General features: G+C 36.1%; 2 protein-coding genes across 5 annotated transcripts; one reads left to right on the top strand and one right to left on the bottom strand.

Annotated features, from left to right (window-relative positions):
• LOC123874729 (b(0,+)-type amino acid transporter 1-like) lies at nucleotides 1-22,575 on the top strand. Of its 3 annotated transcripts, XM_045920214.1 has the most exons (14): nucleotides 1-246; nucleotides 13,419-13,671; nucleotides 14,473-14,765; nucleotides 15,422-15,729; nucleotides 16,380-16,563; nucleotides 17,185-17,283; nucleotides 17,479-17,482; nucleotides 18,659-18,784; nucleotides 19,261-19,405; nucleotides 19,553-19,780; nucleotides 20,176-20,272; nucleotides 20,652-20,791; nucleotides 21,372-21,553; nucleotides 22,402-22,575. In XM_045920214.1, exons 2-14 carry the CDS (start codon nucleotides 13,431-13,433, stop codon nucleotides 22,464-22,466), a joined length of 2,112 nt encoding a protein of 703 aa, XP_045776170.1. In that variant the 5' UTR covers nucleotides 1-246; nucleotides 13,419-13,430; the 3' UTR covers nucleotides 22,467-22,575. The 3 variants fall into 3 exon arrangements, with proteins under 3 accessions (XP_045776170.1, XP_045776167.1, XP_045776169.1); XM_045920211.1 differs by lacking the exons at nucleotides 15,422-15,729; nucleotides 16,380-16,563; nucleotides 17,185-17,283; nucleotides 17,479-17,482 and having other exon boundaries at nucleotides 6-118; nucleotides 199-246; nucleotides 14,473-14,751; XM_045920213.1 differs by lacking the exons at nucleotides 15,422-15,729; nucleotides 16,380-16,563; nucleotides 17,185-17,283; nucleotides 17,479-17,482 and having other exon boundaries at nucleotides 6-118; nucleotides 14,473-14,751.
• Nucleotides 22,576-23,078: 503 nt separating this feature from the next.
• Nucleotides 23,079-27,458, bottom strand: LOC123874730 (3-hydroxyisobutyryl-CoA hydrolase, mitochondrial-like). 2 transcript variants are annotated; one of them, XM_045920215.1, is made up of 5 exons: nucleotides 27,332-27,458; nucleotides 26,507-27,038; nucleotides 25,054-25,328; nucleotides 24,406-24,547; nucleotides 23,079-23,282 (listed from the first exon to the last, which is right to left on the bottom strand). In XM_045920215.1, the coding sequence occupies exons 1-5, from the start codon at nucleotides 27,338-27,340 to the stop codon at nucleotides 23,125-23,127; spliced, it is 1,116 nt and encodes a 371-aa protein (XP_045776171.1). In that variant the 5' UTR covers nucleotides 27,341-27,458; the 3' UTR covers nucleotides 23,079-23,124. The 2 variants fall into 2 exon arrangements, with proteins under 2 accessions (XP_045776171.1, XP_045776172.1); XM_045920216.1 differs by having other exon boundaries at nucleotides 27,348-27,433.
• Between the last annotated feature and the right edge of the window lie 53 nt (nucleotides 27,459-27,511).

Raw genomic sequence — 27,511 nt, 5'->3', positions numbered from 1 at the left:
TTTTGTAGTTTTGTCCAGTCTATATGTGTTGGAGTCAGTGTAAACACGTGTTTTATTCCTATTTGTTCGTTTCGCGCAGTTCTCGAGTATAATCTCGAAATTATATTCGACATTTTCGGTAGGAACTTAATTTCTTATTCTAATTTTATTTTCTTTAGGAACTTTTGAATTCCACATGTTCATGTGAAATATTAATAGTGTGTTTTCCTGTAGGTATCGAGTGAATATTTTTAAAAAGTTTTAAAGGTAAGTGGTAGTGACTTTTTATTGAGGAAAAAATAAAATAAAATAACGATTAAGGTTATATGATATTTTTAAGTTCTACCTAAAGCCATAAGAAGGAAAACCCTACTTATTGTGAATTTATAAATATTGTAAGTATGTTAATGTTAAATTCTGCAGCGGTTTGACTGTTTTTTTTTTTGGACTGGTTTGAATGCTTTACGAAACATTAAAAATGAATAATATGAAGAAGGATTTATTTTAAGCAATTAACTATAATATTTATATCACTTGTTTTAACTTTGAAGCGCAATTCACATTACGAAATTAGTGTTTTACTTTTTAGGTATTACATATTTCGTAATGTACCTAAATTCCACTTAGTAGTGGATGAAAACTTAGTGAGGAAACCTACAAACCTGAAAGTTCTCCATAAAATTGTTTAAAGAAAGTCTTTTATCCCGGAAAATTATAGAGTTCTCACGGGATTTTTAATAAACTTAAATCTACGAGGAAGTGGAATGAAGTCGAGGGCAACTGTAGAGTATCCATCAAGATGTAATGAATAAAAACCCACAAATCACAATAACAAGTAACAAAAACATTATGTTTTCAATTTTTAACCCCTGACCTAAAAAGAGGGGTGTTATAAGTTTGACGTGTGTATCTGTGTATCTGTCTGTGGCATCGTAGCTCCTAAACTAATAAACCGATTTCAATTTAGTTTTTTTTTGTTTGAAAGGTGGCTTGATCGAGTGTTCTTAGCTATAATCCAAGAAAATCGGTTCAGCTGCTTGAAAGTTATCAACTCTTTTCTAGTTACTGCAACCTTCACTAATTGTCAGGGGTGTTATAAATTTTTAATTTACACTTGTCATTCACTTTAATTACCACGATACGGGTACAGTACTTACCTATATATTTACCTACGTATACCTAACAAGAGCAATGATTTACTAGTTACCGGCTACTTAGCATATCAACATTTTTATAGACCTTTTTTAATTTATTTAATTTCAACTATCGAAAATATCGTAAAATCGAAGCATTTTCTTTACCATACAGCAGCTGTGGCAATTCCATTAACGTTAATTTACCAAATTGGTACCGACTAATCTTAGCTATATCTACTTACCTACTCTCTACACGACTAAATCCAAGGACATTTTCAACAAAATAACGAAGCATGAAAATATGCGTACATTCGTTACGCATTAAATATTATTTAAGTCAATATAATGTACAAGTAACAGCTATTAACTAGATTTTAATGAAACTTTATAGAAACGGGATGATCAAGGGAAAACTGCCATTTTTCAAACCAACTTGCTAGGTAGGTACCTACCAAAAATGCGATTACATTTTACGGCCCAAAAGCCCACCCAGCTCCGGCCTAGAGTTTGCTTTCTAACTGGAAAATCAAAAAGTATCCACGGTATTTTTAAAGGCCATAAAATTTACTATCTGAAGACTTGCAGACCCCTGGAGAAGAAAGAATATAGGCTACTTTTTATTGCGGAAAAACATTGATTTAATACAACTTTCTGGTACAAATAAAAAATAAATAAATAAACCGCAGGATTTTAAAAAACCATAAATCGACGCAGATGAAGTCGATTTTGATAGGTGCAGAGTTAGCTTACATCCCGGGAAGAGACATAGGCTTTTTAGTCCGGAAAATCAAAGAGTTCCCACGGAATTCTTAAAAACCCATCCGCTTAACCGATTTACCTATATAAAATTTGGCACCGAGGCAGCTTGCATCCCTGTAATTGACACAGGCAACTTTTTATCCCGGAAAATCAAACAGTTCCCACGGGATCTTTGAAAACTTAAATCTACGCGGACGAAACTCGCGGGCATCCTCTAGTAGTTATCAATAATGCTTGGTCGAAAACGCATCCTTGGGTGCGCCATACTGACCCATTAGATACACAAAGGTAGATAAATTGTGGAGTTTAATTGACTAAGTACAATTTGTATTTAACCTAATGGAACAGGTCGTTCTACGTACAACATAATATTATAGTATTTACAACACTCTACATGTCAAGGACACACAGACACATTTGCATGTATAAATAGACCGTTATCACTTCTCCACAGCACACCCACTTGGACTGAAGGCTGATTAATCCATATATCTATATCTATACTTATAATAAAACTGTACATTTAATACATTTTGAAAATTTTAATCGCAGAAAACGTTAGTATCGATATAGACCCCAAAACATTTTTTTTTGAAATTTTTGTCTGTCTGTCTGACTGTCACGCGCATCACGCAAAAACTACTGAACGGATTTAAATGTTTGGTACAGTGGTAGCTGATACTCCGAGTTAATATAATTCCGTCTTTGAACCCACAATTCATTTTTCTTCACAAAGGTTGTACTGTCAGGTTGCTACCATGTAAGTTTGGTGAAGATCTGATGAACAGTTTCGCAAATAGATGATGGAACTGCTCAAAATGATCGCGATTAGTATAATAGTTTAGTAGAAAGTAGATTCTTAGTCAGCTTAGTAGATGAAGCTTTGCCGGAATCGACTACCAGGCCCTCAGAAAGACTACGATCAAGAAATACCTATGTGATTGTGGTTGCGCCTTTATTTATTTAATTTCAATAAAATACCACGTACGTAATATAAAATGTTATCTATAGTATGACGAGTACTTCGGCCCGGCGGCAATCCGGAGTTTATCTGTCTGATAAAAGATAGTTTTATCAATTTGGACCTAACTCGTTCTATGGCCAAAGCAAAAGTAACATGGTGATAAGAGAGACATACTCAAATACTGAGACAAGAATCAAGATACAGAATATTGATAAAAAATCTGACTGGCAAATAAAGATAAAAGTACGTATTTTTTTTAAATAGGTACAATCGCTAGCTCATAATTAATTTTATTAATTACCTACACGTTTTCAACTCTTCAATTACTACCCGGCTTAATATTCGAAACGGTTGAACCAATTTTGACGAAACCTTTACAGGCAGATAGGTAGAGAAATGTGCAAAAAGTCTAGGTTATTATTTATCCCGGGAAAACAAAGAGTTACAGTAAGATTTCTTTTTTTTATATAACACGGATGAAATCGCAGGCTGGAATCTGGTCCTTTATAAAATTACAATAAATCAAAAGTGATGGAGGCTTCAGTCACTTTTGATTTATTTGAGCGTCGAAAAATTTCGCGTTCTCATTTTCTCAGTATTGAAATTGAAAATGACCAGCAAGGAACTTTCAAGGAATTTAATTTATAAATAACTTAGTAAGTACCTACTACCTTTGTCTAAAAGCTTTGATGCAGGGCGAAAGTGGAGTTTGTTAGAAAAGTTCAGAAAAAAAGATTGGTTAGTTAAAAAAATGTTTATAAAAGTGCAAAAAAAATTACGAACATTTCACAGCGGTTAATAGCCTCATCTGGCAGAAGGTCAGGCTCAATTAATTATGCGCAAAGGGTCAGTCTGACTGTCCAGCGCAGAAATGCAGCCAGTATTTTCTGGCACCATTCCACGCGGGCATGATTCGTTCAAGTAATTAGATAAGGCTTAAGTAATTGTATTGTAACATTTTCAATTGAAAAATCTTTTTATTATTACGTTTTATTGCACTTTTATTGATTTGCACAAGAAATAAACGAGACCTAAAATAAGGTGTGTACTAAGTTAAACACTAATAAAACTTAGACGTATTCGCTACTACATAATTCAGCTTGCTTTATTACTTATTTACTATTTACAAGTGTAAATTAAAAATTTTCAACACCCCCGGACAAATCATTTTCAAATAAATAATTATGTATATCTAGGCAACGTCCGTCTTGACAGCTTGACATTTGTCAATTGACACTTGAATATTATGAACCTAACGGTTATCTAACCTTCTTTTCTACAAGAAAACTAGAAAATAGCTGATAACTTTTAAACGGCTGAACCAATTTTTTTGGATTATAGCTAAGAACACTCTCGATCAAGCCACCTTTCAAACAAAAAAAAGTTAATTAAAATCGGTTCATTCGTTTAGGCGCTACGATGCCACAGACAGATACACAGATACACAGACACACAGATACACAGATACACAGATACACACGTCAAACTTATAACACCCCTCTTTTTGGGTCGGGGGTTAAAAATAGACAATTGATATAGTCGGCAACCCTACTCATGTCGTATTTTTACCATGAGGTTCAAATACCTCTGTTTCCTGAATGCACGCTGCTAGGGTTGCCAGGTGTCAGGATATCTCCTGACATGACAGGATCTTTAATCATGCCTATGTGTATTAAATCAGCATTTCGCCGTGACTTTAACAGTATGAAGATTTTTAATATTAATTTTTTTCATATTTCAACTTTTTATCTCATTCCTGACTACAACTTTTCGAGTTAACGTTAACTGTGCGTGTTTTTCATTTCATTTATCATTATCATCATCATCATCATCATATCTGTACATACTGAGCACGGGTGTCCTCTGCGAAAGAGAATGTGTTGGGACTTGGGTCCATTAGGTTCACCAAGTGCGAATTAGCTGACTTCACAGACCCTTGGGAAACAAAGAACTCTCAGGCATCCTCTGCCTACTTTCTACTGTTGAAAGAATTTTCAAAATCGGTTCAGCAACTCTAGAGATTACCTCCTACAGCTCGCGTCCCGGAAATTGACATAGGAAACTCTTTATCCCGAAAAATCAAAGTTCCCACGGGATTTCCTAAATCCACAGGGACGAAGCGCAGGCATCAAGTGGAGAATAATTTTCCGGAAATCTCATGACATATGAGTTATTTACGCACTATTAACGTTAACTTTAAAGATACATTGAGTCTCTGGTAACCCTGTGTGCAGCAGACTGCCATAAGGCACTGTCAAGTTAAATACGACTCACGCATACTTGGAATTCCAAAGAAAATAAATATTTCATCATTTTTTTCACAGCTGATTTCAATATAAATGCTAATCGCAAATCGCGACGCATTGTACGATTTAATACTTCGTTGTTTTTATTTGTTTTTTAAAATAAATACATTTTTGATTGGCTTTTGAATGTTTTATTCCAATCCAATCTTCCATTAATTCATAATGCCCCTGCAAAATTAAGGATAAGTACAAAAATGATTAGGTATAATATGTTTCTTCACTAATTAGATAGATAGATAGATAGAACACTTTATTGCACACAAAAACACATGTAAAGGAACACAACACAGAAACGAGAAAACAGAAAAAACAATTGTGTGCAAAGGCGGCCTTATTGCTTGGAGCAATCTCTACCAGGCAACCTTTGCTGAAAGGAGAAGCTAGTGTTGGATAGTACCAAGTGTTAGCTAGGTACCTACCTAGCTAAAATATCTTTATTTTTAAACACAAATCAACTATAAATAGATTTTTTTTAATCGTTTATCTGATGAATATTTCAAAATTATCATTTTATTAAATTGGAAAGATATTATTGCAAGAAACTCGTTTAATAGGAACAGCAGTTCTTTGTTTGCTTTTCTTATTTCACCTCCAAAGTAGAGCGTATCTAAATATAATTTTTAACACAAAGAACTTTATAAAAGCGCATTTTGAGCGCATGATATTGCATTTCGGTCATTAACATTCTCTTAGTCATTTAATATTCGGTTATTCTGTAAATACGCATTTTGCGTCCTTATTTAAATAGGTACGTAGTAGGTATAACTTTTTATTTTCATTGTACATTCGTACCCATTTTTACCTCTATGTGAATTATTTTATTTTGACCGGACTGTAATATATATTAAATTCCGTAGTCTGTAATGAGCTTTAGTCCACCACGCTGATCAATGTGGATCGGCAGGCTACACACTCTTTTGAGAACATTATGGGAAACACTCAAGCAGGTCCCTTGCAATGGTTTCCTTCACCATTAAAGCAAGTGATATTTAATTGCTTAAAACTCCTAAAAGTTAGTCAGTCATAGAGACCGAAGTATTAACTACCAGGCTTACCACTTCTGGTTTATTTATATCTATCTAACTAAACTGTTTAGCACTTAAATATCCATTATGTACTTATGTTATGGGAAACGTGCTTACGGGTAATTTAAGGTTTTGTTTGTCATGGACCTACAAATTGGACGTGAACGCCTTGTAAACGCTAAATGCGCGAGCATGCCTCAATCCTCATCAGTCACCACTCACTGTGGCAATCTTTTAGTGATCATTCAAATAAATATAACGTCGTCGTGAAAACCTCGGGAATGCATTTTTGCTCAAATTTATTTTATTGCGTTTCTAGGAAGAAAACCTCGCAACGCACATCCTGATCTGACTAATTTGTTCATTCGATACCTACTCGTAACGCCATCTATGACATTAAATGAGAAACTCGTAAATACTCGCTTCTAATTTTACAGCACGCAGTTTTTTCTTCCTCCTGAAAAGTTACTTCGTTTACACTTACGAGGTTTTCACTCTAAGCCGTCGATAAGTAGGCAGGTTTTTTAACTACTTTTGAAATTACTGGTTCAAACTTTGCCACTTATCAGCTTTTTTTTCTGTTATTTTTAATTTTTTTTCGGTTTTTTTTTCTGTTGAAAATATCAGGGGGCATGACAGTGCCCCCGCCAAAACGAGCCAAAGTAAAGGACGGGGCACTATGTACCTTTTCTTGATATTACTTACTTACAATAAAACTTAGTCCACACCTATCTTTCTAGTCGTTCCTTCATTTCTGAAGATCGTGGCCCTGGTGTTCTTGCAACCTCATGTGGATTAATTGCACTAGTATATTTGGATTTCTGTGATTAATTGCTTCCATCGCCTTCTATCGGAGGCTAGTCTTGCTATTGTGTGAAATTTGCACTTGGAATGCCTCAGCTGGTCTGCCCATCTGGTTGGTGAGCAGCCTTTCAATCTTTTGCCCTCAGTGTTGCCCGTCACAATAAGTTCTTCCAAACTTATTTATATAACTCCCTCGTAGCATGATGTGCCCGAAATAGGAGAGCAGGCGAATTTGTCCACATAGATTAATGTTTTTAAAAACCCGATGGAATCTTTGAGTTGCCATTGCCGGGATAAAAGTAACCATTCCTAGCCGTAGTAGATGTATGTCCGAGATAACAGACGAATTTCGTCAAAATTGGTTAAAAGGATGGACCGTGAAAAGGTAATAGACAGACAGACATGTTTTCGCGTATTTATAATATTCAGTACATAATTATTCATTAGCTCAAGTCTGTAGTCTGTATCTCATGTTTATTTTACAACACAAACGCATTACGACAGACGACCAGACATTGTAACAGAACGCGTGTTTTACCCAATACACGTGTTCGCTCGAACTCTGTTTGATAAGATGGATGTGTTAGGTATACATTTGCATACTAATTTAATGGAGGTATCTTTTGTTTTACTAGAGTTCGGAACTTTTCCTGACTTTTACTTTTTGGAAATGGGTTTTTAAAAACTTACCTATCAACCAAACTAACTTTATTGTTAATAAAATTCTTAAAATAAAAAATAAGTAAGTTGTTCATTGTAGAGTATTTACCCAATCTAAGTAGGTACGAAAAGAACCTCTGTTTTTTATTTATTTAAATTCCGATACCAGTTAGCCCTTGACTGCAATCTTACCTGGTGGTAAGTGGTGATGCAGTCTAAGAGGGAAGCGGGCTAACCTGGAAAAGATATAGCAGTTTTCATTAAACCCATACTCCTTTGGTTTCTACACGGCATCGTACCGGAACGCTAAACCGCTTGGCGGTACGGCTTTCCCGGTACGGTGGTAACTAGCCACGGCCGAAGCCTCCCGCTAGACCAGACCAGAAAATTTGAAATTATAAAATTCCCCCCCTGCCGGGAGTCGAACTCGGGACCTCCCACTAATAAGACCACAGCGCACCACTGCGCCAGGGAAGCCGTCAAAAAGTCTGTTTTCATAATATCACATTGCAACATCTAAATTATCAAATGCCAGTTCACCATGCTCGCGATTCGAGACAGCTTGTTGTCCTTGCATTGCTGGTAGGTACCTTGAATTCCGTCATATTTTGTGCTTGCCCTCATTTCTTTATTATTTACTAGCTGATGCCCGCGACTTCGTTCGCGTGGATGTTGTTTTTTAAAAATCCCGTGGGAACTCTTTGATTTTCCGGGATAAAAAGTAGCCTATGTGCTAATCCAGAGTATAATCTATCTCCATTCTTTTCAGCCCAATCCGTCCAGTAGTTTTTGCATGAAGGAGTAGCAAACATACACACATACACACACACACACACATACAAACTTTCGCCTTTATACCTAATATTAGTGTGATAGTATGAAGTGTGATTAACTCGCGACCCGCCCCGGCTTCACATGTGATTAAGGAATAAGGCCACCTTTGCAAACAATTGTTTTTAGTTTAATTACTTAATAGTTTCTTTGTGTTTTTTTCTTGTTCTGTGTGCAATAAAGTTTTCTATCTATCTAAGTAACTTAAGCCTATATTCATACGTACTAAAACTAGTCCATACCCAGTTCAATGCTCGCAAGTGTATTACTTACAGGTCAAACTCCATCATTATCAGTCAAGTAGGCATTATTATCAAATATCTAATATTATTTCATTCATTCAGTATGTAGGTACACAATCGTTATGAACACCCAATAGGTGAACATTAATGATTAATCCATGATCTATCAATCATTTTGTTTTTACTTATAGACATTTAAGTAGGTAGGTATTATACCTATCAACTTAATCTATTGTGTACTTGAAATAAGTACAATGTATAGAAAATTCAATATCGAAGAAATATTAAATACTAGAAGATGCCCGCGACTTTGTCCGCGCGGATTTAGGTTTTTAAAGATCCCGTGGGAACTGTTTGATTATCCTGGATAAGTAGCCTATGTCCATCCCCGGGATATAAGCTAACCCTGTACCAAATTTCGTCAGAATCGGTTAAACTGTTGGGCCGTGAAAAGGTAGTAGATAGACACACTTTCGCATTTATAATATTAGTATGGATAGATATTAAATCCTCTGTGTTGCCCACTACCTACGCTATGCTATGCTAGCTGTTTACAACTAACAACTTCATTATAAGTATGTCGACTAATAAACTCGTTAACTTGTAAACTCTACTTAGCTCTGATAGCTTTCTTTTCAACTTCGTTTTATGTTTGCTACGGAACCCTAAAAATGTAGACTGTACGCATCGTACGACTTCTAAGTTCCAACCTACTAGGTACCTAGGTAGTCTGTCAATTCTCGGCTATGATGCATGTTTACGAGGTTTTATAAAATCGTGTTTTAGTATTTAGCTAGAGCTACTAAAGTGATCACGAAATTGTTATTAAAGTTTTCAACAGTTTTTATAGATTTAAGTAAGTAAATTTTATGGATAAATAACAAACAGCACATAGTATAAAGAGCACAGAATGTTGAGGAAGTTATCATTCTCATTCCTAAGTAATATAAGTCTAGGTTCTTATCATTGCTGAAATCCTTTCCTACATTAATGAAGGTCAGGCTAATAAAACTCAAAATTTATAAAACCCCTGACAAAAAGCTCTATAAGAAAACTAGAAAAGAGCTGATAACTCTCAAACGGCTGAACCGATTTTCTTCGATTATAGCTAAGAACACTCTCGATCAAGCCGCCACCTTTCAAACAAAAAAAACTAAATTAAAATGGGTTCATTCGTTTAGGAGCTACGAGGCCACAGACAGATACACAGACACACAAATACACAAATACACGTCAAACTTATAACACCCCTCTTTTTGGGTCGGGGTTTAAAAATAGGTAACTCAAACTCAGTAAAAGTTATTTAAAAAAAATTGTTAGCTTGAAAAAAGGATACTCTACGAAAAAAATAAAATAGGATCTATGGATTGTGCCATTAGTGATGTATCGAATCACGATTCCCTAATATTCGCATATAAAAGAATCGTCTTTTTATTCGAATGCGTATTTATTCAAATAAATAACCTTTAACGAATTTTCCTATAAGTTATTGATAGAGTTTAGTTAGAGAGCGGTAGAATAGGTGAAAATAATAATAAATATTCGTGATGAATATCATACATCTACGAAATATACGAGTAGAATCCCGCGTGATTTATGCTGTTTAAAAATACCTACATGCGTTATCTTATTTATTTTTTATTTATTTATTTTATCTTGATATTTTTATACCGATATCTATATTGATAATGATGGATGCATTTTATTTTGTAGGTATATTATGCAAGAAAAAAAATTTATGTAGCAGTATGCAGTCCACCTGGTAAAATTTTTGTACGCATTGTCCTACGGACGACTAATATTTGGGGACTCTTGATGATATTTTTTAGTTCCATATTTTTCTTATAATAAACATTAATGAGTAATTCTTTTCCGTAACTAATGAGTCAAATACCTACTACACTCGTAAACGTTTTGGAGGGCAATAACATAAATGTAAATAAAATTTTACATTACTCATAGGAAATGGAAATAAGGCGAGCATTATTAATACCTACATATTATGTGCAGACGCTTTTTAAATTTATACAGTTTTATTTCAGTAATCCAGTAAAATTAGTATAAGTACGTCTTCTTAGTTAAAAAGAAAGGTTTTTCTTGAATTTAATTTTAAGTAAGTACCTACTTCCCTATGTAATTTTATCTAAGTCTAAGCTTCTGTGAAGCCAACTTGACTGTATTTAATTGACAGGTCATAATTTGAATATATTGAAAATATTAATTTATTGGCATCAAGTAAACATTGGAGTTAGATATAAATTAATAAAAAATATGCGTTTTTGCTATTAGATCGGAAGGGAAGCATCTACGCAATTATAACCGTTGAAAGATACCTAAATTATTTACTGTCACAACTCTTCAAATACTTGATAATAGTGAAATAGCCATAATAAGGGTTATCTCAATAGAATATTATAATTTATAGAGTACAACTATCTATAGTCATACTAATTATCATACTCTTGCATAATTTAATGCGTGATTTTAATGTCTTATTTTAATTATTTAAAGACTTATCACTATCTTCTGAGAGAATCTGGATTATCATTCTGACTAGTCTCTTAAGACTCTAACACGCAATTTTGATAGCTTATTTTCCCTTTTAACCACGGTTAGGTACGATAAATTATGACCATATTTTAACCACACAATAACTAATATTTTTGGTTCATATTCATTCATTTCGTTCTTTCTGAAATATTTTGAATTTCCAGTACTTCAAATTTGATTCCCTCTTTACTTAACATTTTTTTGTTTGGACTAATTTTTCACTCCCTTTATTTATTTTTAAAACAATATAATAAATGGTCATTTAAAATATTCTCTACTATTATTTGTAATACAATTTATACTAGGTAACTAGGTATACCTACATATTAACTCAGCGTGATGTAAGCGGTTATCATATTTTGTCAGTTTTTGTAATCCTCTAAAACCACTCATTTACAATATTACATTCGTTTCGTATTTTCGATAATCGACTGTTACTATGCGCATACTGATTACCTACAGATACAATGAGCAGGCCGCTTATACTTTTAAATTTAATTAATTAGACATTTAATTTTTAATCATTATTATCGGTGCTTTTATCGCTGTTTAGTGCGGAGTTATAAAAAAGACTTTCGGAATCAGTCTTTGAAGATAATTTTATATAGATAGGTATGGCTTATGATTCGTTTAATTTAAAGATTTAGATAAAAAGGTTATAGTTGGTCCTACTTGTAAGGCCAATAACTGATAAATGTCTGTATACTGAAACGAGACTTAATAGGTATCTCTTAAGAGCGTTCTAAACGCTAAGTGACGTGCTTTTTACATTTATTACTATACTAGCTGATGCCCGCGACTTCGTTCGCGTGGATGTAGGTTTTTTAAAAATCCCGTGGGAACTCTTTGTTTTTCCGGAATAAAAAGTAGCCTATGTGCTAATCCAGGGTATAATTTGTCTCCATTCTAAATTTCAGCCCAATCCGTCCAGTAGTTTTTGCGTGAAGGAGTAACAAACATACACACACACACACACACACATACACACAAACTTTCGCCTTTATAATATTAGTGTGATGCCTCAGTGCTTCAAGACCAAAGTCTTCGAACAGTGGGTGTTGACGGTGATAACATATAGAGATGCGAGACAATATGGTCGTAGACTATGGGCTACATAAGGAAGCTCAGAGTCACTCAGCGCGCGATGGAGAGAGCAATGCTTGGAGTTGCTCTACACGTGGCCAAACCAGAAACGAGGAGATCCGTGGGAGTATCAGAGTAGCTGAAATAGCTCAACGAGTTTCGAAGCTACGATTCAACTCTCTATATATTGCAGTTCATGAGATACAGCCCACTGGCAGACTGACAGACTGACGGACGATCGGATGGACAGCGGAGGCTAGTAATAAGGTCCCGTTTTGGCATCCTTCGGATACGGAACCCTACAATCAAATAGATGACACAAATTCCAGCTTTCTTTAGTTCGCCGCCAGACCGTTTTCCTTGATTGGCACTAAATGGGCAGCTTCCCGTTTGATTTGGCAATGTTAGTTCAAAGATACTTCTGACCTCTTTTATAACACGGGGGTTAATTCCCACGACTCATTTTACTTGCCGCTATGCAAAAATCATTCTTGTACCAGTGATATGTAAAGTATAAAATCGCGTAAGACCGATAAACTCCATTTTAAGTTCATTCGCCACTAATTTGATTATGTACATTGACCTTCGTAGCGTATGAACAAATGTACGAGTAGGTATTTATACTTCTGCAGGGCTACCGACGACATTTTTGTATGAAGACTTACATGTTCTTTTTAAAAGCTTTTTATTAAGTTGCTTTGTTTGTATCTTATTATTCCGTTGGAATTGGCGTTGATTTTTTGGTTATTTCCAATAAAATTATTATTTATATGAACCAAAAGTTTTGACGATAAACAAACCCAAACGAATTCGTGAAGTAGGAACCTACCTATATTCTCAGAATTAGTAATTATAGAATAAGTAATTATAGAATTTAGGCAATGTATATTGTATATCATAAAATAAAATAAAATATCGTATTTGTTTTTAATTTTTTTTTATTTCCATCTCTTGATCGCTATCGTATTTTTACTACATACAACTAGGTACATCATTTCTGCATTCACTGATACGTTCTACGTTCAAAACGCGTTTTTCCTACGTTTAAGCTGTTACATGAGATTGCACTTTTGTTTCAGAAATAACCAAATATGTCGACTAAGGAGATAGAAAAAAGCGATGAAGATACAGTCAAAAATAACACGGCAAGCCTGTGTGGAAGCAATGTCAAATTACGGCGGGAACTCGGCCTGTTTTCAGCCGTAAACCTTATTCTGGGAGTAATGATAGGATCTGGCATCTTCGTGTCCCCTGCATCCGCCCTGGAGCACTCTGGATCTGTTGCACTTTGCCTGATTGTGTGGACTGTATCTGGAATCATATCCTTACTAGGTGGGTGTAGGTAAGACGCCTGTTCATTTTCATTTATGTAAAAAATATGTACAGCAACAAATATAATATTATTTATAGTGTTTATTTCAAATCAAGTAACTTTAAAAAACTAAGTTTTTTCTTTTGCTAGTGACTTTTATGTGGCTCTAGTCTCTACTACCTACTTTATTTGCTCAACATCTTAGCTCACTGTATTATTCCTACGCATCCAATAACTTTGTAATCTTATAAGAACGTAGGCAAGGTACTATGCCTAAATACTATTCGATATTTAGTGCCAACCATAAATTTTACTCTGTCGATGACTAAACCACTATAATCTGTACTCGTATTACCTATATGATACGGTCACTAATCACTTAGATATGTAATAAACATATGAAAACACTCCAATCCGCTGAATGGTAAACCTGAAGAAGGTAGCGAAAAGTGGGTGGATAGTATGGTATGGTAGTATGCTATTGTGAAGGCCAGCAGTGGACGTAAACAGGCTGCTTGATTGATGTTAAAATAATATCAAAAAAATCTTTCGAAATAGTTCTCTGCCCGATCTTCATAAAAGTTTAGAAAACAATCTTTTCTAAATGCTCAGTTCTGATGCCAAACTTATTAGGCTACAGCTATTTAACAAATTACCTACCGACAAAATATGTATCTATCTCTGACCTGCACTACGGTAGCAAAGACTAAAAAATTTAATATTGTTGGTTCAGAATGTAACGACAGGTAACGACGTGATGTTGAGCATAATAATCTTGGATCTAATTATTCTCTACATGACAATTGAAATAATTCTTCCAGGTGCGTTATCATTTGCTGAACTAGGAACGGTTCTCGGCAAATCAGGTGCCGAATATTCTTACTTCCAAGCTGCCTTTGGAAAAATGCACAAATTTTGGGGCCCTTTACCTTCGTTTATATGTGCTTGGATCTATGTTGTTATATTAAGGCCGGCAGAAGTAGCCATTATTGTGATGACTTTCGCAGAATACGCGATACAACCTTTTACAACCAATATAATGCAACCCTATGGCGACCACAAAGATATGGCAATCAAATTAGGCTCTTTATCAGCATTATGTAAGTATAGTATAGCACTAAGTTGAGGTATACTTTAAAAGACGCAGTTAAATTTTCACACTATATCTACATTTTTTAAATTCTTCGCGCGTAAAATACATGCGAATTTTAAAACATTCGTTTTTACGCTAAAATAATCATTTTAAGGATATTAACTTACTTGTAGGTATCCAAAACCGTCAAAATTATTATTTATCTACTGTAAAGTTGTTGGATAACTTATCAATAATAATATAAAGAATTTATTATTTATCGAAAATCGATTATAAATCATACTCGATTCAAAACAATTTTGCTCATCACTATCCATATCCATTGCATTGCATTGAAACAGCAGCTGTCACTGTCAAGTTTTGACGTTAACAAAATCAAACACGTATTGTTGTCTATGGTCTATGAAAACAAACCGAAACGAAAAGTCAGTTGAATTGCAACGAATCTCAACGAATTTTTTAAAACAACAAATTAAATTATAAATTGTTGTAAATTTGTCAGGCTGTGTAATAGATATTAATCTGATTTGTTTCATTAATAAAGTATTAAACCAAAAATTACTAAAAATATCAGTGTTTACTATCAACTAAGTGCCCAGGATCGCCAACAGCTATACTCAACTACTTAGTAAGACAAAATACCTATATTATACAAAATGGGTAGTAAATTCAACGAGGCTACAAAAAAAGCGTTATCTCATGAAATAAAACAGTTGCGAGAGCGATGCATCGACACTTGTAATATCATCGAAAATTCTAATCCGGGACAGTACATAATATCGCCTGATAATGTCGGTCAGAAAGCCCTGTCCTACGTAGAGGGGCTACGGATACAGATACAAAGCTCCGAGACAGTTATTCCTACGGATGAAAATCTGATAATCAGCCAGTTTCTTGCGGAGATGAAGGTGAAAAATGAAGAAGTGCAAAAACTAACCGCATTCACTAATGGAGCTATTTTAGATGTCGATAATGAGATACTAAGGTATGTTAATTTATTTTGGATATAGGAAATTATTTAAAATGATTCTGCCTCATACTCATAATATTTGGGATATTAATGGTTACAAGGAACATCAAACTTAATTTGTTATAGTTTGCTAAACAGACAACTGTATGGTACAGCATGAGAAACAATATTTATTATGTTAGTTATGTGAATTTGATGGATGAGAAAGGTGGTATGTGGTAGTGCACTCTTGGGAAAGGAATCCAGCAGTGGAATGTGGATGTAACACTTTTATGACCAAGAGCATAATTAACAGTTAGTTCTCTTACATGCAGCACAAAGAACAACATTACGAGCCTGAGAAGTGAGAAGGATAATCATTTATTTAATAAGAGAAAAAAGCTTTGGTTAACTCGGGGGGGGGGGGGGGGGGGGGGGCAATAACAATTAATGTAATTTATGATAATCTAAATATGTATATAAAAGGAAAAGGTCACTGACTGACTGATCTATCAACACTGAGCTCAAACTACTGGACAGATAAGGCTGAATGGCATGCAGATAGCTATCCCCTAAGAAAGGAATTTTGAAAATTTTACCACTAACAGGGTATAGGAGTTTGAAATTTGTATAGTCTACATGAGTGAAGTTATAGGTGTAACAAACATGGTGCTGTGGTTTTACAGACTTGAGACCCACATTACCCAAGCGGAGGAAGCCCTGAACAAACCCCTAGTGGACGCCCAGGATGTGAGTGTGGAACGGCTGGAGAGGGCCAGGCACAACTTCAGTGTCCTGAAGACGGAGCTGCATGGACTCATTCAGTCTATATTCAGAAGTGATAGTGAAATGGTGTTTGATATTATTGGGGTAAGTGCTTTATCATATTACCCCGCTTGTTAAGTACGAAAAATTGGAAAATGGCTCTACCAATTCAATTGGTTTTTGTTATTAAGAAAAACTACCAGAAAAGTTATTTGGATGGTATTTTTGCATGAAAATCTCAATACAGTTATTCCTTTCTTCATTAGTAAATTGCACCCATTTGAAGCCAGCAAGTGAACTAGTATTGCTAGCTTTAAATAAAATAAATGTGATTGTTTGTTTATAAGTGTTTGAATAAAATTCTAAAATGTACTGAGCGGGCTGTATCTCATGAACAGTAATAGGTAGAGATTTGAAATTTTCAGAGTGTATATTTCTATTGCTACTATGACAACAAATCCATACTAATATTATTTATGCGGAATTGTGTCTATCAGTCTGTCTGTCTGTTTGTCTGTCTGCCTGCTACCTTTTCACGGCCTAACAGTCTAACTGATTTTGGTGAAATTTGGTGCAGAGTTCGCTTACATCCTGGAGATGTACATAGGCTACTTTTTATCCCAGAAAATCAAAGAATTCCCACAGGATTTTATAAAAACCTATATCCATACAAACAAAGTCAGCTAGTAGTTTACATGGTACTTAGAAGGCATAATCTTGTTTCAGCAACTGATGCAAGAGAAACTAAACCCAGAATCTAATGAATACATACAAGTGACAGATGATACCTTCCGCATCATGGAGCTGCTCAAAGACATCAAGATAGTCTCCGAGAACCCTTACAATAAGAAGGAAGTCAAACTTGCTTATTAAGCCAAATTCATGTATCAAAAAAAAAATGGGCCTTTGAAAAGTAGTTTTAATAACTGCAACATGCCACTACTATACTCTGTCCATGGAGAGAAGTTAATATAGGGCTCTCTCTGTTACGAAATCCCATACAAATGACAAAGATAAAAGGTCAGTGGGTGTTAACCATTTTGAGTGACCAACCAATCACACCACGGGTCTCCTCTCAGAATGAGAAGGGCTTAGGCCACAGTCCACTGTGATGGCCCAGTGCAGATTAGTAGACTGAGAACATTATTAAGAACTCTCAGGTGGAATAAAACATAAACTTGTTAAACAAATAAAACATAAACTGTTAAAACAAGTGATATTTAATCAGCTAAGTGGATGTAAAAGGTAACAGATAGACATCCTTTTGTATTTTTACTCGACTGTGACAAAACCAAAAGGAAGGGTTATGATTTTAGCAATCTATGTATGTTTGTAACCAGATTCTGTACGTTCCACCGTAGTGTCTAACTTACTGGGCCGTTTTTGATGAATGAGGTGACAATTGATTCATTGTAAAGGTCTGGGTGACATAGGCTATTTTTTATACAAAAAATTTAACCTGACAGATGTTACATCGAAAAAAATGAAGGTCTTCAAAAAAAATTTTTTTTTGCTATTGTATTGCGTGGGACGTCAAATGACAGAGGAGAAAATTTTGGGCTCATGAATATAAAATATGTACAACAACATTTAAGTATACCAACTGACATAAAAACATTTTTACTATAATATTTCAGCGTTTATTAAGAGGATTGCAGTCGGGTTTTAGTTTTCAACTTTATCTTGTATTGTTACTAATATTGGTATGGATTTCTGTCAGGTCCGTCATACAATACAAATTAATTAAACTACAATAATATTACAAATTCATCAATGTCCATCATATCCATAAAATTAAAAGTGCACTTTTTTAAGCATTAATCATAATTTAATATTGTATTTTTGAATAAAATATATAATTGAGAATACAATTGGTTTTTATTTTTGCCCTTTGAGCCCTAAGGTTCTACGATTTTTCTTTACTTTATGGACTAATCTAGTCCAAAAAAAAAAAAAATTGGCTGGGCTTCAATTAGGTATTGTGCTTGTCTGAAATTATTCTAAAATCGAAGTATGCTACAGAGCAAGCAGTAAAGAATAATATTCATATGGACCCATTCTCATTTGCGAACCATTTTAAAATGAAATCAGCTGGACAAGTTTTTTTTCTAGCTTTTATTAAGGTTAAATTTTTAATGGTATAACAATGAATATTACTAGAAATTAATCTCAATAATCTGTAGGTACGATATGATTTCAGTTGTAATGACATACATAAACATAACGAGCGTGAAGTTGTTCGTGAAGGTGCAGAACGTGTTCGGCGTGTGCAAAGTGTTCGCGTGCCTCGTCGTGATCGGCGGCGGCATTTACGAGATCGCTAGAGGTATGTTATTCTTCTTTTTTTCTTGTTTGGTGGCTTTTTGTAGTGCCAGACCAGCACAATATGCTAAATCATTACAGACTACAGTGCGACAAGGATCTTTTGGCGCGTGGCCAAAATTGGAATTAACGCCGCCATCTTGTGAAGTGCCACGCTGTCCCCTTGTATGGTGTTGCTAAGAAAAAAGTCTGAAATTCACTGCTTTTTAAAATATTAAAGCCATTCCATATGCATTAACACTGTTAATATATACAGCATAAAGTGTCTGCATCTTATAAATATATTATATAGCACTACGTAAATATAGTATTTGAGCATGATAGGTTGCAAGTCCATGGTCTGTTAATTTTTTTTATTCTTTCTCGCCGTGGAAACAGGGATGGCTTTCCCGATTTCTCATTCAGTTAAAATTAGATGAAACTTACTCGGTTTTCAACATTGACATTTTCAACATATTTATTATTTATTTATTTATACAGGCAACACTGAGAACTTGAACAAAGGCTTCGAAGGTAGCACAACGAGCCCAGGAGGCATCGCGCTTGCCTTGTACTCGGGGCTGTGGGCTTATGATGGCTGGAACAGTGTTACCGTGGTTACCGAGGAGATCATCAACCCTGGCGTGTGAGTAACAGAGCATTCTTTTTATAGAATAGAATATAATAGAACACATATAAATACAAACCTACATACTACATAGACTACTAAAATCATAACCCTTTTGGCTTTGCCGTAGTTGGGAAAAAATGCATCTATTGATCGTTGTTCCAGTAACGTGCCGCTGAGCATATCGGTGGCCGTGCCGCTCATAACGGGTCTGTACGTGTTCATGAACGTGGCGTACATGACGGTGCTGAGCTACGCCGAGATGGTCTCCGTGCCGGCCGTGGCGGTGACGTTCGGCGCGCGCGTGCTGGGCCCGGCCAGCTTCCTCATCCCGCTGGGGGTGGCCATCGCGACCTTCGGCTGCGCCATGAGCGTGCAGTTCGGTGTTACCAGGTGACAAAACATCAAAACCCACAAATCTGTATATATTAAAGGAAAAGCTGACTGACGGACTGATCTATCAACGCACAACTCCTGAACTGATCGGGCTAAAATCTGGCATGCAGATAGCTATGACGTAGACATCCGCTAAGGAAGATTTCTGAAAATTTAACCCGAAAGGGGGTAATGGTTGAAATTAGTGTAGTCTACGCAAGCAAGTTGCAGGCAAGTGCTTAATATATGAAACACAAAATTGTACCTACCTATTTATGTCCGTTATAAATTAGCCCGATGTGTCCCAAACTTTTTTAATTAGAAAGGCAATAATGCGCAGATGGTTTTATACCGTGTTAGCACACACCGGATATCCGCTAGTGCCAAATAAAATCGTTTGAACATGTTCGCAGGGTGTGCTACACAGCAGCGCGCGGCGGCCATATGTTGGAAGTGTTTTCATACGTCAACATGAAACAGATGACGCCTGCGCCAGCCGTAGCTTTTCAGGTAATTATATATTTCAATGTAGAACCAGAGTAACCGACATTGCTCAACGGGTTGCGAAGCTGAAATGGCAATGGGCAGTGATAGACTTTGGAGCCTCTTCTTCTTTCTTTCTTCTTTTTGAGCTGTTTTCCGCACTTAAACGTTTCCGTCCGCTGTGCGTGGAGCCTTAACTTAAACGTTGGAGCTATCGACTCCGCACCGCAAGAAAAGCTGTTTGACGAGAGAAAAAGAAAAGCCGGGAAGCTTATTACAAAAATGACGTCCACTTTCATATTCAAGATGGCTGACGTGCCTTTTTTTAAGAAATCTTAACATTTACCATAAACTTAGATAGTAAAAGTTTCACTTCTTCCACTTATACGCAATGTTTTTGTTTCAGGCAATACTAACCTCGGTGTTCATACTAGTGGGCAACATTAAGACGTTAATAGACTTCGCCAGTTGGTTCCTGTGGTTTTTCTACGGCCTTGCGATGGTCGCCTTACTTGTGTTGAGGAAAACACAAAAAGATACACCAAGGTATGTATTTTTCCTATTTCTTCATCGAAATGTATGAAATGTGGTTCATTAAAAAAAAACCGACTTCAATAACCACAAACAATAAAAAAAAACTATTTCAACAACCACAAACACCACATTAGTCGCACGAACCCTTCACTCATCATATTGTTGTGATTTATATAACATTTTTGGAGTCGGTGCCAATGTGGAGTACATTGGCACCGAACCAAAAAATGTTATTATACAACTACCAACATTATTTCTTGTATACATAATATATTCAGTAATAAATTAAATTATTTTTTACTTTTTAGTGTTTGTGGTTATTAAAGTCGTTTTTTTTTTTGGTTTTTTTTATATTTTCGCAATTTTAGGTGGCTCCACTGTATTAAAATGTGCTATGCCTAGATAAAACCTACTGTTTACTATGCTATTACACTGATCGCGAGCAATTCTCCATCTCCAAAGATATTCATCAGATCTTCACCTTTATATGGGACCACCTGGGAAGCATACCCTTTCAAAAAAACGTCTTCGAGGACATTGCATAAAAAAAGATGTTTTCGCACCAATTTTATTATTATCTCTCATTTTTAAGGCCATATCGAGTGCCCACGATCGTGCCATGTTTCGTGCTGCTGGTATCGATATTCCTGTCCGTGTTCCCGGTGGTGCACGACCCGTCCATGAAGTACGTGATCGCGATCGGCTTCATCTTCATGGGCGTCGCCGTGTATACCGTCTTCGTGTATTATAGGAAGACTCCTACTAGATTATTAAGTAAGTATTAAAGTAAGGTATTTAGAGCCTCGATAGCTCAATGGTTAAGGAGCGGACTGTATTCGTAAAGTCGGCGGTTCAAACCCCACCCGTTGCACTATTGTCGTACCCACTCATGGCACAAGCTTCACGCTTAATTGGACGGGAAAGGGGAGTATTAGTCATAAATAGCTATAATAGGAAGCTGAGAAATAAGTATGTACAGTGTTACCACTTTTTACAAGTCACATCGGCAAGTTTGCGAAATCTAACGCCGACTAAAGGCCGATTCACGCCAAGCACGTACACGTGACACGTGCGTAGTGACGCGCGTAAACCCCTAACACACCGGGTTACGAATACGTCCACGCTTTCCGCAAGCGGTGTGCCGTGTTTCATACAGTTTCATACATTACAACGCAATGGTACACGCTACGTCTACGCTTACGCAGCCTGTGTGAACGAGCTATTAAACCGAATGTACGTCAATGAAATAGAGACGTAACACAAGAACAACAGAGACTCGTTCTATCTCGCTCATAATTCTTGAGTACAAAACATGGCGCCAATAACAACCAATGGCGGACGGACGCACGCTTTGATTGGCTAAGATATTTTCGCGCTATTCCAAATAAGATTTTGCGCAGGTACATCGGTGTAACTTATAAAAATACTAGTACTGTATATATAGTTATAATTCTTGTAAATACCTGAACCAGTTTTGATAGAATTTACAGTAAACCATACCAATTCGAAAATATTTTTGATTCCACTGCAATAAAAAAAAAATTAAATCTCTTCAGTACTTTTTACTTAAATTAAAAAAAAAAAACAAATATGAAAATAACTCGTGTTTTTTATATTTTCAGGAAAATTCACATTCCTTACTCAAGTGCTATTCGAAAGCGTGCCTCCTAGCAACCGTGAAGACTGATTTTACGATTATACTAATTAGACGTAAACTTTGTACATAAGAACTAGTGTATAAGTAACTAATTATACCTACAATTAAGTGACATAAAAATATATTTGTATTATTTAAAGCTATGCTACAGGTTTTTTTAAATTTTATCCTAAATATCTCTAAAGGCAGATGATACAATCAAGGGGCGGGTGGTACAAAAATTGTAACTGTCTATTGAGTCAAAATGGTACTGATTCAGATCTATAATTTATAGCTGTCGAAGCGGGAGTTGTGCGGGTATACGGGGCGCGTCCCCATCTCGATTGCCATCTCAACCTGTCGCGTTCTATACCTACCTAGTCCTCCACCTTCATTGTCAATAATCTACATAATATTATTAAAAGCCTATGTCTTTGTGGTTCACCCACTTTCAGCCACATTATTCGATTCATCGATCATCAGTCAAAGTCATTAATCAAGTAAGTATAAAACGTAGTAATTAAATACTCTTTATATATACCTAAGTATTATACTCGTCCGCGTCAGCCCGATCAGAAGAATACTGCAACTATTTGAAAAAAAAACTGAACAAATCCTTAAAAAATAGGGATCAATAGGAGGGATCTAGGGATCAATAAAAATATTCTTTGATTGCAAAAAACATACATATTTATTTTGGGGATTTGATTTAAAGCTTAGCGTCAAGGAACTCATCAAAGAATTTAAGTTCTTTCTCCTGTGGAAGTGTCTTAAAGTAGCTCTCTACGGTATCATTATCCACTTCAGCCAGGGTCTTTGGTTCCCATTGTGGTTTGTTATCCTTGTCGACAAGTAAAGCTCTCACTCCTGCAATATTAAAAATAATTTAAAAGAATAAAATACTCGTAGGTACAGCCAAGAAAAAGTACCTAAAAAATATAACAGGAAAAGCTGACTGACTGATCTATCAACATAGGTACAGATAAAACTACTAAAAATCTTGAAAACCTAAAATTATTCTGTTCTGTCAAAGCACGCTCGCTGCGCTCGTATGCTGTGTGGTAACTGTTCTGTCCTTGCCAAAATATACTCAAAAAACCGGCCAAGTGCGAGTCACACTCGCGCACCGAGGGTTCCGTACTCGGGTAATTTTTCCGACATTTTGCACGATAAATCAAGAACAAAAATGCACAAAAATAAAAATAAATGTTTTAGAATATACAGGTAAAGTCCTTTCATATGATACCCCATTTGGTATAGTTATCTTACTTTGAAAATTGAAACATTTTTTTTTTTAGTGTTGTACCTGCCAAATTTCATGATTTTAGGTCAACGGGAAGTACCCTATAGGTTTTCCTGACAGACACGACGGACGGACGGACGGCCAGACAGACAGACAACAAAGTGATCCTATAAGGCTTCCGTTTTTCCTTTTGAGGTACGGAACTCTAAAAAGTGTAGTTATTTTATTCAGATACAAGCTAGCCCTAGACTGCAATCTCACCTGGTGGTAAGTGATGATGCAGTCTGAGTTGGAAGCGGGGGTAACCTGGAAGGGGTATGGCAGGTTTTATTAAACCCGTACTCCTTTGCTTTCTACACGGCATCGTACCGGAACGCTAAATCGCGTAACGGTACGGCTTTGCTACTAGGGTGATAACTCGCCACGGCCGAAGCCTCCCACCAGACCAGGTGAGGTTGCCTGGTGGTAAGTGATGATGCAGGGCTTGGGCGCTTTTAGAACCCTCGTAGCTTTAGTTTTAAGTTACGTATTTAATTATCATCACTATATCGTACAAATTTAACAATTTCGACCATCAAAAGGAGTACAATTGTACCTACTTTGAATAAATGATTTTGACTTTGACTTTGACTTTGCAGTCTAAGATGGAAGCGGGCTAAGCTGGAAGGAGTATTGTAGTTATCATAACCCATACGCCTTGTAATGGCTGTAATGAATATTATCATCGATGTAGGGTATATAGTTCACCTTCTGAAGCGTCATGTGATATGAAACTTCGGCAAGCAACTCGGTACTCCATCTTGAGGCACTCTGGGAGGTCCAACTGCGCTCCACGCTGTAACGTATTTAACGTTACCTTCAGGGCTGTGGGTGACATTAGATGCAGGGTCTGCAAGTAGGTAACAATTATTACGTAAAGTTTTTAATCATTTAGCAAGCTCAACTAAATCTGTCAAAATTCAAATACATCGATGAGTTGTAGTTTTCAGCTGTATTTCAAACGACATGTAATTTTTAGGGTTCCGTACCTCAAAAGGGAAAACGGGACTCTTATAGGATCACTTTGTTGTCTGTCTGTCCGTCCGTCCGTCGTGTTTGTCAAGAAAACCTAGAATCATGAAAGGCAAAGTAAGATAACTATACCAAGTGGGGTATCATATTATGAAAGGGCTTTTACTTGTATATTCTAAAACTGATTTTTATTTATTTTTATGCATAATAGTTTTTGACTTATCGTACAAAATGTCGAAATAAAAACCCGAATACAAAACCCTCGGTGCGCGAGTCTGACTCGCACTTGGCCGGTTTTTTAATGGTCAAACTAAAGAATAGGATGAAATATTGTAGATACCAAAAGTAGGTACTTGTTAGTACTTACTGAGACGTATAACTTACCTCTAGAGTTTTAATCGAACTCTCATTCTGAACTTTCTTCAGTCTTTCAATGATTTCTTCAACGGTGGAAGCGGCAAAGCAATCGCTGATGTATTTAATGTTTGGGGCAAAAGAGTACTCGTCGATTGGCTCGTTGAATTTATTTAATAAATTCTGTACTTCCAAATCATTGGTGCATCTTGTTAGCAGTTCCTCCAATTCATGCAGCCGCTTGCTAGGTACGAAATGAGTGGCGATGCCAGCTTTAACAGCATCCTTGCCTTTTAATGTGGCTCCTATAAAAAAAAAGATTCCGACGAATTGAGAACCTCCTCCTTTTTTGAAGTCGGTTAAAAATAAATTCAGTTAATCAGAATCACACCAAGCAATATCCATAAAGCAGGTACTGATTACTGAGTAGTTTTTGAAACCTACACTTTTGAAGTTGCTCTTGGACAGACAGTATTGGTTATTTCTGAACGACAACGTTTTGGTAGGTATGTTCCATTCTAAGATTTGGGGCACTGCATGCAAATTACACATGCAGGCCATACTTACAACGAGCCTAGAACTGCACAGTAGGTATGCTAAAGGCCCTTTGGTTCATACGATTTACCAAGGAAATACACCGATATCTAACAATGCCAACTGTAAAGAAACTAATAAACATCAGGAGTGCCTGCTAAGACATCTCATTTGATTGGCATACAGCCACTATTTAAAGCGATTGCTGGCGAAAGTGCTAGGAGAATGGCTCTTCAGTCTGACAGCCACAGAAAATTCAACAAACATGCTTAATACAGGGTGAAACACGCTGTATAGGTACCTAGCTTGTCGCCCGGTCCAGCAATGCGCGGGACTTTAATTACTTTTATACATGGCGTAATATTTATTGTACCTATATCAAATCTTTGAAAATAGCAACCGCCGAGTTTCTTGCTGGTTCTTCTCGGTAGGAAAGGCATTCCGAACACTGTTTCGGTAGATGCTTTTGATGATTCAAAAGTACTTGTAAAAGTCTAATTGAATAAAAATATTTTGAATTTGTCCGCTGCTGATTGCAGTTACCTATATTAAAGGAAAAAAATTGGCGTAAAGTTGCCTGTCCATCGGCATTCTACAGGATATTATATTATTTCAGTGACTATGCCCAAGAAATTTTTGACGTGATTCCTCGTTCACCTTTATATTGTCGTACCGCAAGGCATCGACGTCATAGCTTTCCACCCGTGCTACGTAGTCGAACGGACACGAAGGTACCTACGAAGCGATTTGCCTCCGCGTTTCTAATTTGATCCATGAGAATATGATAGCATAATTCTAATGAAGAGGCAACTTCTAAGCTAGCGCGCTCTATCTTAGGCTGCATCACTTGCCAGCAGGTCTGATTCCTGCCAAGCGTTTATAAATTAAAAAAATATAGGTAGGTATATGACCGAACAATGTTGGCTATTCCTACAAATGAATACATTACCAGTTAAACCCATATAAAACCCTAGATTTAACGGCAGCCTCGGCAAGAAGTAAGATCCGCCACTATCTGGGAAGTACCCAATTTTTGTCTCGGGCATTGCAACTATAGAATTTTCTGTCGCCACGCTGTACCTTCCATGAACTGACATGCACAATCCACCGCCCATTGCGATTCCATTTAAAAGAGATACGCATGGAATTTTATAATTTCCAAGAAGGTAGCATATATTGTACAGTTTGCTTACAAAACTGTAACATTCAACTGTATCGAAAACCACTTTGATATCTGCTCCTGCGCAGAATGCTTTACTCGTGCCATCTCCTTTGATAATAACTAGACTTCTTTTATTCTCCATTTTCCGGAGCTGTGATAGAAGTTTATCTACCATGGAGGTATTGAGCGCATTCAACGCTTTTGATCGGTTCAGCGTGATGATTTCAGCATTGTGGGTAGTTTGAAATAGAACGTCTGGTCCGGTAGACATCGTGCGTTTTGATAAAAAGCTTATTAGAGGAAATATCCTTGATTGCACCTGAAATTAGTTATTTTTCACTATAATTAAACACATAGGTGTCTACCTAGCCTTGTCTACCCTAGCTACACCTAGCTACTACTAAATAAAACGCAGTGTCTTCTCTGATCAGGGGGCGTTTGGAACCCTGGTCGCTTGCACCAAAAATAGCTACCTATCAGTGCTATTACATAATAAAACGTAGGTAATGTAAACGTAGGTAAGGTAACGTAATGTAAAAACTGTTCAGAAACATTTGAATGCTGATTTTTTTTTTAATCTGAAAAATAGTTAAAAATTAAAAAAAAACTCACTGGAACCATTTTGAACCTTAAAAAATGTAGGTATGGTACCTCTGCACTTTGCCTCTACATGAGAAAAAAAAGTATTTAAAAAAAAAACATAAAATTAGAAAATATTTACAACGAATAGATATAATGTTATTTGATAGACAAAAAAATTCGTGGAGTTGAAGACGTTATTTATACTTATTT

The sequence above is a fragment of the Maniola jurtina genome, chromosome 19 (genome assembly GCF_905333055.1).
Source record: "Maniola jurtina chromosome 19, ilManJurt1.1, whole genome shotgun sequence".
Taxonomy (NCBI): Eukaryota; Metazoa; Arthropoda; class Insecta; order Lepidoptera; family Nymphalidae; genus Maniola; species Maniola jurtina.
The sequence above is the reverse complement of the archived record's forward strand: the minus strand, read 5'-3'. Positions and strand labels throughout refer to the sequence as shown.

Excerpts from the sequence above, each read along its gene's own strand:
- LOC123874729 (XM_045920214.1), top strand. The coding sequence starts at position 13,431 with ATGTCGACTAAGGAGATAGAAAAAAGCGATGAAGATACAGTCAAAAAT. Across the intron at positions 20,273-20,651 it reads CGCCAGCCGTAGCTTTTCAG|GCAATACTAACCTCGGTGTT; the intron begins GTAATTATATAT and ends TTTTTGTTTCAG. Across the intron at positions 21,554-22,401 it reads GACTCCTACTAGATTATTAA|GAAAATTCACATTCCTTACT; the intron begins GTAAGTATTAAA and ends TTATATTTTCAG.
- LOC123874730 (XM_045920215.1), bottom strand. Across the intron at positions 25,329-26,506 it reads GTTTTATATGGGTTTAACTG|GAGCCACATTAAAAGGCAAG; the intron begins GTAATGTATTCA and ends TTTTTTTTATAG. Across the intron at positions 24,548-25,053 it reads GTTCGATTAAAACTCTAGAG|ACCCTGCATCTAATGTCACC; the intron begins GTAAGTTATACG and ends ACCTACTTGCAG.